The sequence below is a fragment of the Pagrus pagrus genome (genome assembly GCF_965226575.1).
Source record: "Pagrus pagrus genome assembly, chromosome: 15".
NCBI lineage: Eukaryota > Metazoa > Chordata > Actinopteri > Spariformes > Sparidae > Pagrus > Pagrus pagrus.
Genome location: NC_140199.1, coordinates 7997462 through 8011223, shown reverse-complemented (window position 1 = coordinate 8011223; position 13762 = coordinate 7997462). Strand labels below are relative to the sequence as shown.

General features: G+C 40.6%; 1 protein-coding gene across 3 annotated transcripts in view; it reads right to left on the bottom strand.

Moving 5' to 3' along the window:
• Positions 1-13762, bottom strand: part of adam12b (ADAM metallopeptidase domain 12b) — an 83079-nt gene that overhangs the window by 46095 nt on the left and 23222 nt on the right. For all 3 annotated transcript variants that reach the window (XM_084376206.1, XM_084376207.1, XM_084376208.1), the window contains one exon: positions 1318-1396. In XM_084376206.1, coding sequence (XP_084232332.1) covers positions 1318-1396 — 79 coding nt within the window. The remainder of the gene's footprint in view (positions 1-1317; positions 1397-13762) is intronic.

Here is a 13762-nt window from a genome sequence, read left to right as displayed (position 1 = left end):
ATATGTTCATTTTTAGAATATTTCCTGAAGCAAAGAAAAGCACACAGAGACAAAAAAACATCTTGGTTAAAAACTCGTTAAAGCCCAGTTTTAAAAATGAGCTTCTGTGGGGTTGAAAAATCTTTGTAATGACTGACTCACAGGTGGAGTATCTTTTATCTTTTAATTTGCAGTTCCTTCCTGCTTAGGTTTATTTCACTGGTGTTGACATGTGTGCGCAGGGAGCCGCAGCAAATCATTATATTTTCACAGATTCTTTTGTCTCATCAAATAATTTACAGACTGGCGGAGTTTATTTACAGTACACGTCTTTCCGCTGATCCCTGATTAACACGTGGCTGATTGCTGAGTTCACTGACAGCAGGTACTGGAAGTGTGCAGCTGCGCGAGGCTTATCTGAGACAATACAGTATGTCAATTTGACAGCCTGATGCAATGCTTGTAACATCCTCCCACTCGAAATTAAAGGTGAGAGAGGGAAAGAGTGGAAAACGCTGTTTGCATAACTTTGTGGGAAATAGACCTGTCAGTCATTGCCGAATTACCAAACATTTCTCCTCCGGGCTGTAAGCGACCTGTCAAACTGTCCTCACGCCGTTAAATTAAACAGTGATTGCAATCCAACTTGCAGAGGGGCAAGAGACTCTTAACTTTGGAAAAAAGACCCACTGTTTTTGCAACAACAGAGACATGCTCCTCTACAATGGCTGCTACAATGTCTACCTGTCAATCTCTACCTTCTTGAAGTATAAAAAACCCTTCATCATAGAATGAAGAATCAATCTGCCTGCAGATAAACTGATTTTGACAAGGGCCTCAGTGAGTGGCCTTGAGAAGTACTTGAAATCCACTCGAAACACCAGTTTTTTCTTCATTTTAAAAAGAGTAGCAGGCGCTTTGATTTACACAGCTAGCGTACATGTACACATGGACTAAAACAAGTAGTCTGGAATAGATCAGCTTCTAAAAGGGGATTCAATAACAAAATCCTGATGGCAATGTTGGCGTAAAAACAGCCAGCATGAAACGCAGCTTATCATCAAGTAGGCCACAGGCTAGACGGCCTGGTCAGCACCAGCCAGAGGCTTGCAAATGGATCACATGATAGTTATTAAAGCACAATCCTAAATTTGATTTTTAACCAATGCTTGAAACAAAAAAGTGTAGATTATCATCAATGATACTGATCTTGCGTAAGTTAAAGAACATCTGTCTACATTAACGTTTTTTAAGGGTCAGTTTTTATAGCGCGACTGCAGAGCGCCACTGCACATCAGCTGGACCATAAATGTCAGAAGCGCTCGAGTGCCACCGTACCGTGAAGTTGTGAGCACCGGTGACTGCACTTCCATCCTCCCGGTAATGTGTCTCAGTGTAATGGCTTGCAAAAAGGCCCCTAAGAAGAGAAGAAAAAAAAGGAAAACAGACACATCAAACACCCAGGTACTTTTTCAAAACCGTGAATCTGAATGGATTAAAAAAGTCTGTGTTTTAAGACGACAAAGAAATCTATCGCCTTAGTTGTCTTTTTATGTAGATTCAGTGTTGCTTGGGAGGATTTGGGGGACAACGTAGACGAAATGCCGAGGCATTCTGAGGCAAGAAGGGACTTGATTTTCTGTGAATTTATTAGGTGATTTGTACGTGTCCTTGAATCCCCTGGCATTCAGCATGACTGAGTAGAATCCCTGCTGAGGTAATTATTTTGTGCATGTGCTTTTCTGTGCATTTGTGTGTATGTGGATGTATTTTAAACGGGCTATCAATGCGTGTGTGTTTTCCTCCTAAGGCCGTGAGCAGATGGACACAGGGAGTGAGCCCCACCCCAAGCATTGGCAAAGGAGCAGCAGGAACACCCATCTTTTGCAGCTGCATAATCACTCTGACATCAGGCAGGATGAGTGTGAATGTGTGTTTGCGTATGTATGAGAAAGACCGAGAGAGCACAAGCAAGTGAGAACGTAATGGCGAGCGAAAAATGCAGGAAAGTGACATTTTTTTCTCTGTGTGTGACATGATTTAAGATTCCTGTCCACGACATTAAAAAACTCACTATGCCACAGGCCAAAGGTGAATCTAACACGAAGCAGCCACTTTAATTTGTATTCTAAGTGCATGACTGCCACATTGAAACAAGTTTGAGAAAAGCAAATTGGCTTACTTTTATCTGTAACAAACATAGGATTCATAAAGACAGAAGGGGATATGGAGGGGATTTAAAAAACTGGAGTGCAGTGTTTGTCCAAACCACAGTGGGAATCATTCATATCCCACAGCTCTCTGTCATCACACGCAGCTTGCAAGGACCACGAACCAGAATTAGATTTGAGTGGATGGAGCCAAAATTTACTTTTTTTTTTCACACTCCAGGACCATTCAACATCTTAACTGTCAGTTTAAAGTTCATTTTTTCCGACCTGTTTAAAAACGGATCAATCCTCTGCGGCCCTAGCCCGACCACATTTAACTTCATTAAATACTTATTATCACTTTAATGTGCCTTATCATGCTATTAGCAAGCTCTAAACCAAATCCGATAAGCCAGCGGCCAGTAATCACTTTAAAGGGCCCCGGTATGTTTCATTAAAAATGTATGACACATCAGAGGCTGGTGTGTGCTTAATGGAAAATCCCCAAATATGTGTCTTTATGCTTAACTTGCAAAAGCAGTGAGACTGACAAACATAACACCAACACAATACTGTGATGATTTTATTGAAATGAGGGCAAATTCAAAATGCTCTAATGCACGGTACAGTAAAGACTTAAAGGATTTGTGTCACGTGAGCAGTAATTCCAAGCGAATGCTCCCGTGCTGTATTTTGGGGGCACGTTAAGGAGAGCCAGCTTTCGGCAGCCCCTGGTGCGATGACACATACTGTATTAAAGCTTCTGGTTTTACATGGTGGAATCTGCCTGTAATCAACTCCTTGGCAAGAGTACACACAGATTATGAGGCCATGAATGTTTACCGAGTATTTGAAGAGAGTTTCCTTTGCCCTTCGCCGGCTGCCTTTTAGCTCTGTGGTGTGGGATTGTGCATCTCCCGCAGCTGAAAATGACCCTGCTGATGTTCAGACGCCCTTGGTCCCCGTTTTCTCATTAATGTTTCCTTCTTTTTACTATCCCAGTGCAGAGAAAAAATATGAGCTGTTGGACCTTTAAAAAAGCAGGCGTTGGTTTTACTTTCTCCTGAGCGCATTCAAAAGAACGATTTGACATTTTCTTTGAGAGACGATAGAGAATGTCATCCTCACTACAACCAAGATGTGCCGTGTTTTTCCACTAAATAGAAAGCAATGGAGGATAGCGAGTTTCTCTGTGAATACCAGAACTCTTCCATGTGATTATGGCTCCTTTAGCAACAGCTACACGCCTAAATCCATATTTTTGTCAAGAGGAACATGCAGCCAATCAAGTGCAATTCAGATGGAGAACACTAGATGAGATTTGGAGTGAAAATCACTCAGGATCAGCAGGAACCCAGTGTAAACTCTGCAAGTGTTGCGCTCAGTTTTGCTCTTGTATGATACAGGAGACAGGTTGGCAGATTTATGAATCGAACAGGAATACATAGCTTTTGATGGATGTGCAAAATTACTTTCTTTCTTCACTCCACATGAGGAAGACGAGAGTCTCAGCCTAAAAATTTCCATTCATTCAAAAACTGCCATTGTATAATAAATTGTAGCTTGTGTTATGAAGTGCCCTGTGAACAGACGGCGTGAGTCTTTGCTATTTTTCTGCTTGTTAATATTTACTTCTCTGATAAACTGAACATTTTCCTTCTTCAGAAAAGTTATATAAATCTCCTGTAATTGCTTCAGTCAATAACCATTGATTCAATGCTCCTAAGTGTGTGTTGCGATTCATTAGACACAGTCTAACATCTAATTAATGTTTCACTAATGGTCACCCAGGTTAATTGTGATGAATGAGGGGCTCTTTAATAGCGCCTCGGGGAGGCAGAAAATACTGTTATTTGTCTTAAAATATAATCTCCCATCTCTTTTCTTAAGCATCTAACGAAGTGCTCCTCAGAATTAATTGAATTTCTCGGAAAATTAATTTTGAGCATTATTTCATACAGCTTTCCACACTTTTCTTCGCAGCCTTGGTCTCATGTTGGTTGAACATGTAAGTATGATTTGACCTTCGTGATTCATTTTCATCCTTTTAGTTTCACTGACCCCTGATGTATCAGATAATTCTCTTGACCCAAGTGAACTGCTGAAACATATTGTATCTGACAAAGCAAGTGTAGGGTAGCAGTGAATGAACGGCTGCCATGTGACGAGCACAATGCAGGGACCAAACAGGCAAGGACACACCAGAAAAAGTAATTACAGTGGACCATACAAAGCCCATCTTCCCTTTTCTGCTGTATGAAAAGCCTCAGATTTGACGTTCTGTCATATCTGAAATAACGGCAGATAGAAATGTTGTTGCTGCTGCTGACGCCAACGTGTTTTGGTGAGTTTTATTTGAAAAGAACAAATCAAACGAAGCAGAAACAGGCTCGCAACACTGGCATAATTGATGAAGCCCAAACTGGATGTGTCACACGTTGTTTACATGAGTCGTTGTTTTTAATATCATCCTTTTCTCAGGCATCCACAGAGCACGATATTCTGTGCAAATTTACAGCGCTGAGCCTAATTTACATATATGTGACTCCATGCCTCATGTAATAATTCACCATTACACAAAGCCCCTTGAGCATGAAACCATTTGAGAGAAATGTGGCTCCTCTTGCAGTATCTCTGCTTCCTTTGAAGACTGCTAACTTCAATGATTTCTTTTAATCCCCTCTACCCCACGAGCCTAACCCTAAGCCTTCCTATAGCTATAGCTACTTATGGTGCTACTGTATGCCCAACTTGAAAAAGAGGAGACTACTACAGAAGGAGGGAGAGATGACGAGGAGGAACTAAAGAGGTGTGGTTGACAAGTCTAATTCAATTTCCACATATGGATACGTTCCAAATTGATTTACATACAGCTCAATGTCCCTTCAGCTTAGGCTTGGCTGTAGCGGGTGCACTGGAGTGTACAAAGCCAGCAAAGCAAGAGAAAACTAGGGAGAGACGGAGATGAGGGTGGGAGGAGTGAAGGGAGCCAAACAGAAAAATCCCTGAACTGCAGAATTAGAGGAGCGCCTTCCTTCACTCTACTTTTCTGGCTTTGTAAAAGATTACTCATGTACATTTGCGCTCCTCTTGGTTAAAACTGTAGCCTGTAATAACAGTGAGTCATAAAATGAATCTCTGCTTTACAGGTGCCAGTTTTAACTTTTAACAGTTTGTTATGGGGCTTCCCGGTATATTTATGTGCTGCATTTTTATTCAGGCAGGTTGTGTCCCTGATATTGATGGCGTCGAGCAGCGCTAGTAGCTCTCTGAGCCTGTATTTAGGCTGAATGCTAAAAAAAATTCAGCTCAATGCCACATTTGGCCTCCAGGACAAGTGGCAGGCTCTGAAGCCAGTTTTTGAGTGGCCAAACCGTGTAATGACATCGTCAAGTGAGTGAAAAGTCAGGGGAGCACTGAAGTCAGATGGGGTTATCCTCTGGGAACATGACTTTCTGCACCAAATTAAATGCCAATTCATCAAGCAGATGCAGAGATATTTCAATGGACATTTTTGTTTTAAATTCAAATCTGCTGGAGACGCTACAATGTTGCAAAATTTGTACCAAATTTAATTGCAATCCATCCAATAGTTTTGATATATTCACCCCATCCACAGTGGTCCTAGAGGAAAAGTCATTGGATTAACAAAGCCATTGGAATACATTGGAATAAATTGCATGGGAATCTATGCTATACTTGTCTTCAGTCTCGATCAAAGTGGTGGACCAGTCCTGCTGCTAGTTTGGCTAGAAAGCCGGATTAATGAGAGAGAGGGCTAAAATTTTCCAATATAAACACTCCAGCAGGCAGCAGACTAATATCAAACAAGCCGGCTGATGGGGCGAACCTATTTAAATATTGACTGACCAAAGCAAAGATAGCTCCTTAATGAGTCAAGATCCCTCTTTGCTTCGAAAAGAAAGCCATACAGAGGGCAGCCTGTTTAACTTTCAAATTATTCTGCAGCGAGTTCACAAAGGGCTAGATGACGACACTTTCCCCGAAATAAGATTCTCATCTTTGGGAAATGAAAGAAAGAAAACCAAAATCTGAGACAAAACAACATTCTACGTGCGTTGTTTATCGAGACTAAAATGGTCAGGGCCCACATCTTACAAGCAACAGTGATGAGTAAGTTATAACTTGCTTTTACAGATCCAAATGCAAACCTGCCTTTTTGACGTTCAATCACCAAGAGGGAACATTCATTCAAACAACTTTCTTTGTCTGTGTCTCTCACCTCAGGTTCAAAGCGCTGTGTGTGATGTGGTGCCCAAGGCGAGTGAAGTCATCACATCAGTAAAACAAGCCGCAGAGGGAGAAACAAGGCTCTCTGCACTAGAAGGAGTTGAATGATGAATCATGGTACAGTGATGCAGTCAGGGGAGGCTGACTCTCACTCTCTCTCTCTCTCTCTCTCTCACACACACACACACACACTCTCTTTTAAATGAACAAAATCACAGGCATTCATGGAAAAATGCATTTTCTCGTTTGAGCTACATCACTGACCATATGATCTCCTTCATGACTGCTTGACTTGCTATCAAAGAAGACTATAGGTCTAGTGATAGATAATATATGGGTGTTGACAGAAATGATGGAAGAAATATTCTGATGGTCAGACAACAATTCTCTAAAAGGAGACAGTTTGATAACGCTGATGTACGGCAGCTACCCATACTGGACACTCGCCCGATCACTTTACAGCACACGGTGAAAGGTGATTGGTGTTACTGTAGAAAAACAAGTCTTAATAAAAAATGTAGGTATTCATAGCGTGGGCTTGTGAATCAGACACTGCTCGAGCATGTGAGAGTCTGAAGAACTCATAGACCCCTGGAGTCAGTTTCTTTTCTCTTGGTATTCCTCTGACATATCATCTTTACATCTCCATAGGATTTTATTTTCTTTAATAGCACCCTTATGGTAACCTTACCTTTTATGATTCCAGATCTTCTTTTTGCCACTCGTTGCTTTTTACTGGCGCTGCTTTTTACGACTACAGTCTTAAAAAGTCTTGAATTGATAACAGCATTTAGGTAAAAATGCAAGGCTGCAGGTGCAGAATGAGGATTAAAAAGGCTGTGGTGTCGAGCCCCAAACCTTTTTATACCTTTAATGAAATCACACACCAGGTGGGTGTGAAACATTGCAATTTGTACCGAAGCTATATCAATGTGATTATTTCCCTCGGTTGTGAGCTAAAGCAATCACCACAGCTAACAGCAGCGAGGTACAGCAGAGCTGTTAAAGAATGAACTGTTTCATAGCTGCTGGCCTACATGTCCGGAATATTTAACACCATAAAACAATTCCCACACTAAACATATTTTTCCTCGTAACCGTACAAAGTGCATGATGTCATATTCCCCCTGCGGCCTTTAAAAGGGAATAGTTGGTCGAATCAGCGGGAGGGAAAATGCGCTCATCTACAGTAAGAGTGAAGCCTGTACATGAATCCAGGCCAACCATCTAACTACTCTGTACGGCCAGCTGCTTTAACGCTGCCTCATCCATTTTGTCCATCTCGTGCAAAATTAGCCGCTGGCGTTTGTATCCTCTCCATTTATTGCACCACTGAGGCTGTTTGTTGTAATTAAAGCGCCGGGCTTTCGCAGCTTAACATTAGACTGTTGTGAATGTGAAATGTGTGGCTAACAGAGTGTTTGAATTCTCTATTACTCCAACAAACCAGTTTCTGGGCACCGGATGATAACGGCACAAGCCCAAAATGCCTGGAGGCAATATCCCCCCCAACTACCAAGCAGTGAAGCATAAAGTGTCTATGTATGGTGAGTAACATACTGTATGCTCCTCATAGCAGAGCAATGAATACATGCTTGATCAAGCTTGCTTGAAGAGGAAAGAATATCATACTTTTCCATATTTATAGCAATAATTTCTTTTTATTTTACTATTTAGTTGAGGTTTTTTGTATTTTTTATCTTGTGAAGGGGGAGTCACCCAGGTTTTAATGTGATTTTCCTGCAGGTGACTGGGTCAGGCGAATGGTTCTGTTGTTTTGAGTAGGTGGGTGAAAAAAGAAAAAATGAAGGTGAACATGTTCTATGTCTTTATTGTTGCTGTACCATTAATTTAACATGTTTCCAATAAAAATCATTAACATCTTTGTTGTTTTCCTCAAGGGAAAGTACGATTCTCCAAATCCATGATTCAATTTGACTTTCGATATTAAGGTCACAATTCAGCACTGGCGGGTATGCAATTGTTAGACTCGCATCTGGATTTCTAAGAGCAAGAGACCGAAGAGTCATTTACATTTTGCAGGTTAGGGCTAGGCAAGTTCACATAACTTTAGCCAAAAATAGAGATTTGAGAGTTCAACATAAAAACGCCACCTGTTCGGTTCCTCAAACCTGTCCGCAGTAAACCATCTTTTCAGGCAAATCAATAAAGGATCTCTGGCAGTGCGTCTGGAAGTGCAGCTGCAGGCTACCAGTTAGCAAGCCCCCAGCTTACATCTCAGGCTTACATAATAAACATTTTACTTCAAATACTGGAGTGAGATGAAAAGAAGCATCTGTAGCCGCAATGTTTTCAATTAACCCATTTAAAATGGTGTGAACCCAATAAAACACTGGCACATCATGCCTGAATAATGATTCAGGTAATAAATCTAAAATGAATTACTATAAAGATAATACTGAACACATTATATCTTTTGAACAATTTGCCCAAAGCTTGATTATTTGCATACGTGCCAGGCAGAAGATCAAGGCTATTTTACCTCATCTAATGTTCTCCTGCAAAGTGATGCTGATATATGGATAACAAGTGTGTGCAGTAGCATCAAACCTTCATTAAAAGTTTGTGAAAAGAAATATTCTAAACAACCTCTGGAAATAGTTTTTGTATGCCTGCCCAGTACTGAGATGAACTGTTTTTTTGCTTTTGCTGCTTCAATATTCCCATCCATAACAAGCTACACACCGGAACTAATGAGTGACTAGGGATCTTCAAGGGAGGTGGCCTATTATTATTCATTGAAAAAGAGTAAACAAATGCATAAATGTTAATGTCAGAGGGTTCCTATCTGTCCAATTAATCTATGGTGGCTCCCCTGGGCAGCCTCATTGTTCAGCCATACTTTTTTGTCTTCAGGGGAAATATGCAATTAAGAGCTGAACAAAAAAAAAAGAAAGATGTTTTTTGTCTTTTTCTCTCCTTGCCTTTTATTTTTGTCTTGCTCCATCATTTCTTTAAAACTGGCGCATATCAATGTGAATCATCTCCTCACACCCAGCCATGTCATCCACACATTTGCTCATTTTTTAAAATCCTAAAAGTTGACACACTGACTTTAAACTTCAAGCTGTAAGAAGCACTTGTGCTGCACAAGACAACTGTTTTTAATATAACAAGTCGTCGCTCCGCTGACTGCACACATCCCCAGAACATCAGCTCTACAGTCCCAGACCCCATGGAGCATTTCTTCCCCTCCTCTTAAAAAACGCCACACGTCATTAAACCCACTCTTTACACTTTACACGGATGCTGCACTGATTCTCCAATAAGATAATAGCATGCACTCTGTCATTCTCCACCCCATTACCTTGCAAACATGGTGGAGATGAAAACTTTCACTCGGCACTGATGTATCATTTTAACATGAGGATCAGGGTGAGCAATCCGTCACCGATGCTGATGCGGTGTAACTTGAGTTGTCATGGCTGCTGGGTATTGAGCAGGAGATGTCAATTATTGGATGGGCTACGGGTGGTAAAACAACAAGTGCTTTTAAGTTAATCAGAGGCCTGATTTTGAGTTTCTTGCTGGGAGACACTTGACATTTCTCTGATAGCTAAAGCCAGTGTGAGCAGTCTGGAGCACATCAATGTCTAAAATACAATACTGCACTGCATTTATCTGCCCGCTGACCACAGGGTACAGAGGTCACGAAGCCATTGGTCTCTCAATAAGGTCTATAAAAAGATCTATAGAAGAAATGTCACTGATCTTCAATAGTTCAATCACAGACAGCATGAGCTGCATTTTATCTCATTCTTTTAGGTTTGGTCATCATTCATAATGGTGATAATAACCAGGGTAGCACGTTGCAATTATATCCTTGTCAATTAATCTGTCTATTACTTTCTCAATTAGGAGTAAAAAAGAAACAGAACAGAACATATTCACATTTAAGAAGCTGAAAATGTTGACTAATTCAAATTAAATGATTTCATAATTAGTGATTCATTTAATAGTTGACAACTAATCAATTATCAGGGCAGCTCTAACAATACCATTGCACTTGCCAATTAATTGTTGACATCTATGGAAGCAGAAACATTGTTAAAAAGAAGACAGGCAGTGCAAGAAACACCAGCAGTCCGACAAATAAAATAAAAATAAATGTGCTGTCTGTTGAAACATCCATCCCAGGTTACAGACTGAATTCTGATCCACGTTTGACATACTGTGCTTGCCCTAATCGTGCGGTCACACATTTTTTCAGCATCATTGGAGCCTATTACATTTCAGCTGTGCTTACTTTTAATTTAACCTCCAAATAAAGTGGTTTAAATTCTTGTGTTGTCATGGTCCCAGATGTCAGCAATTATTTCAGTGAGTAAAATAATATCACAACATATAAAGAGATGACCAAACATGTAAAGAGATGACAAACTCAGTTTAACCACATAAAAAAACATTAAATAAACATTTAATACTTAAAATAATAAATATGAACCATAAATGTACAATGTTTCTGTTCCAAAGGGACATATTTATCTCTTTCAGTATACATCTATCTGTTTCTACAACAAAGCAGCAACAGTACGTTACTGTTTTCTTCCCTCTGGCTTCTGTGTTTATACACACGGCGTGTCGATTCATTGTGCTGCTGCCCCTGTGTTGTCAAGTTCAACATCGACCCATTCAGCAAAAAATCCCCTCTATCAGTGATGTCGGTGATGCACTTCCTCTCTACCTTGTTTTCCAGGTCACATCTGGATTTATTATGAACACCGCTTCCTCTCATGTGTGCACTCGGCTACCTTATGTGTGTGATTGTGTGTGTGCATACATCTGTGCTGTATGTAAACACTCCTGACCTTTTAAACTAATGAATACAAGCCCTCCGATCACTGATAAAGCTGTTTGACATATTGTACTGAAACCGGCAGTATGCGACCTGCCAGAGTTCTGAAATACATTTCATACATTATGTTCAGTCACAACACATTTGTGATTTCAGAAAGTGATCTCAATCTGGAATCTGCATCTGGAACATACATGATAATGCAGGTGTAAACTGCTGCAGAACAGGGGTTTAGTTCAGAAGCAATCTCGATAATCCCTCTAATCTCTATCTTATATCACCTGTATGTGCTGATAGCAAGGGGAGCGATATTGTTGGCATTAACAATATCAGATAAACACCAGTGAGAGAGGGAAACAGTTGCTGAGCTGTGCTGTCTCAGGCAGAACAGTAGTTATTTCTCATGGGTCCACTACAAATGACCCATTCTGTGCCGTACTGAAATATAGAGGGTGTGAATCACACACAAAGCAATTTCTACTTTAAAAAGACTGTCTCATTAAAGCTTTTATATCAAGCTTTTATAGCAAAGGGTTTTAGGAGGTTGCGTGTGAAATGTGATGATGATACACCCTACTACATGCTGCTTCCCTGGCCTAGGAACTGCAGTTTGGTGACAAATTGTACACTAATGGCTGTATCCTGTCATAGACAAATGCATGGATGTGCATTATAATGTAAAGTTCGCGCATGCATTTTATTATCTTGAGAAATGTATCTATGTACAGCGAGGTAATGTAATCACTCATGTACCCTGCTCTACAGGATGTTTCCTGCTGATGCAGATAAATGATGCCCACGATAAATAGGGATATTATGCACCATCAACATCTGTAGCCCCACTCCACCACATCAAAAACTCCAACGCAGATAATAGATTTTCTACTCACCTACACTGAGGCAATGGTTCACTCTACTGACACCATACAGAGCATATCAGGGTCTAATTTAGTCTTTTTTAAGGAGTTTGAGAACAAAGCTGCAAATGCGTCACCTCTGTGCTCTCATTTGGAGGCTCTTACTCTCTGTTATGAGCTCAGAAACGAACCAGAAAACCGCTTACGCTTACAGGATCCCAATTGTTCTGCTGGCCAGCACCCTTGACAGGTGACCTGCTCTCTGTTCAGTATATGTAAGGTTAAAAGCAATTAAAATTGGGAGATGTTCGCATGAATGAGAAATGAACACATACGGAGAGCGAGAGGGACCGAAGCACAAAACACAACCTGACCACACTGGCTGTGACAACACCCTCGCCATCCTCTCTCTACTGCTGCAGGCCCCTAAAAATAGGTCTGTGGCAGTGAACAAATAGATGATGCCATATGCTGACTACTGCATAAGTGCATTCATGTACTTAACTGGTTCGTCGAAAGCAAAATTAGGGCAATAAGTGGAGCACATTGAATTTTATGTATATAATACATCTGCACTCCAACGAAGTTTATAGGTAAAATAGTTTTATTGTACTAAAAATATACAAATAAACAAGCCGATTCCAGCTCAATGTGAATAACGTCATGCAAGAACTTTATTACAAGTTAGAAGTTAAGTGATCTTTTTTAGGGCCAAATCAATTTAAATCCATTGGTCCAAAAAAATAAAAAGGTTTAAGACTGATCTTCCCCAGAGATCTCTTGGGTCTGGGAAATTAATCACACTTGAGAGGCAAAGAGAGGAAGTGAACGTACAACAGGGAGAGACTTAAAGAGAAGAAAACATGGACTTTGAGCTAGCTTGGCTCTGATGCTTGGCTCTGATCCCATCGGTCAAAAAACTACCACTCTAATCTTTTCCCCAAGAAACACCTAGACTGCTCTCGCTCCCTCTCTCTCTCGTTTTTTTTTTTCTTATTGTCCTTCAAGACCGGGCAACTTTCCCCAAGGGCGCTCTGCATTATCCACAAACTCTTTAGCCAACTAATTAAAGATGGCAGGAGGCAATATGTGATTACTGTGTGCTCTAAGCTTAACAAAAACTACAACCACAATGTCATCAGAGGGGAAACGAGGTGAAATTCACTATCAGATCAATACTCAAACAGACAGGATGTGTAAAAGTACGTACTATAAGAGTGTGCTCCTGATCTCATGGTTCCGGACAAGATGTGTGTTTTGGGATAGTTGTCTCTACACACAATGTTTAAGGGGAGCTGGAGGAGATCTGACTGCCAAAGTGTTTTTTTTATTCTCTACCTGACAAAACGCCAGCAGCAGGTAAATGACTTACAGCCACTGCAGTAAACCTGTATGAATCTCTTGTCTTAGGTTGTTGGGAATTGATATTTTGTGTACCAGCGAGACAATGAAAATACGATCCAAGAGGGATGGATGAGTGGTAGATCAATAATTTTTAAGGCATATCAGACACTCACAGATTACAAAGTAAAATACAGTTTTCAATATTGTGAGGATGGATTTCTGCTCTGAAAAGGAAAGACTGCGGCAATCATTTTATCCTGTTGCGACAATCGTCAGATCGACACTGAAAATATGGTGTGCATGTTTTCCTTTAAAAGAATGAAGGGGCTCAGATTTTTATGCAGTCCTCTTGTCTATCTGAACAC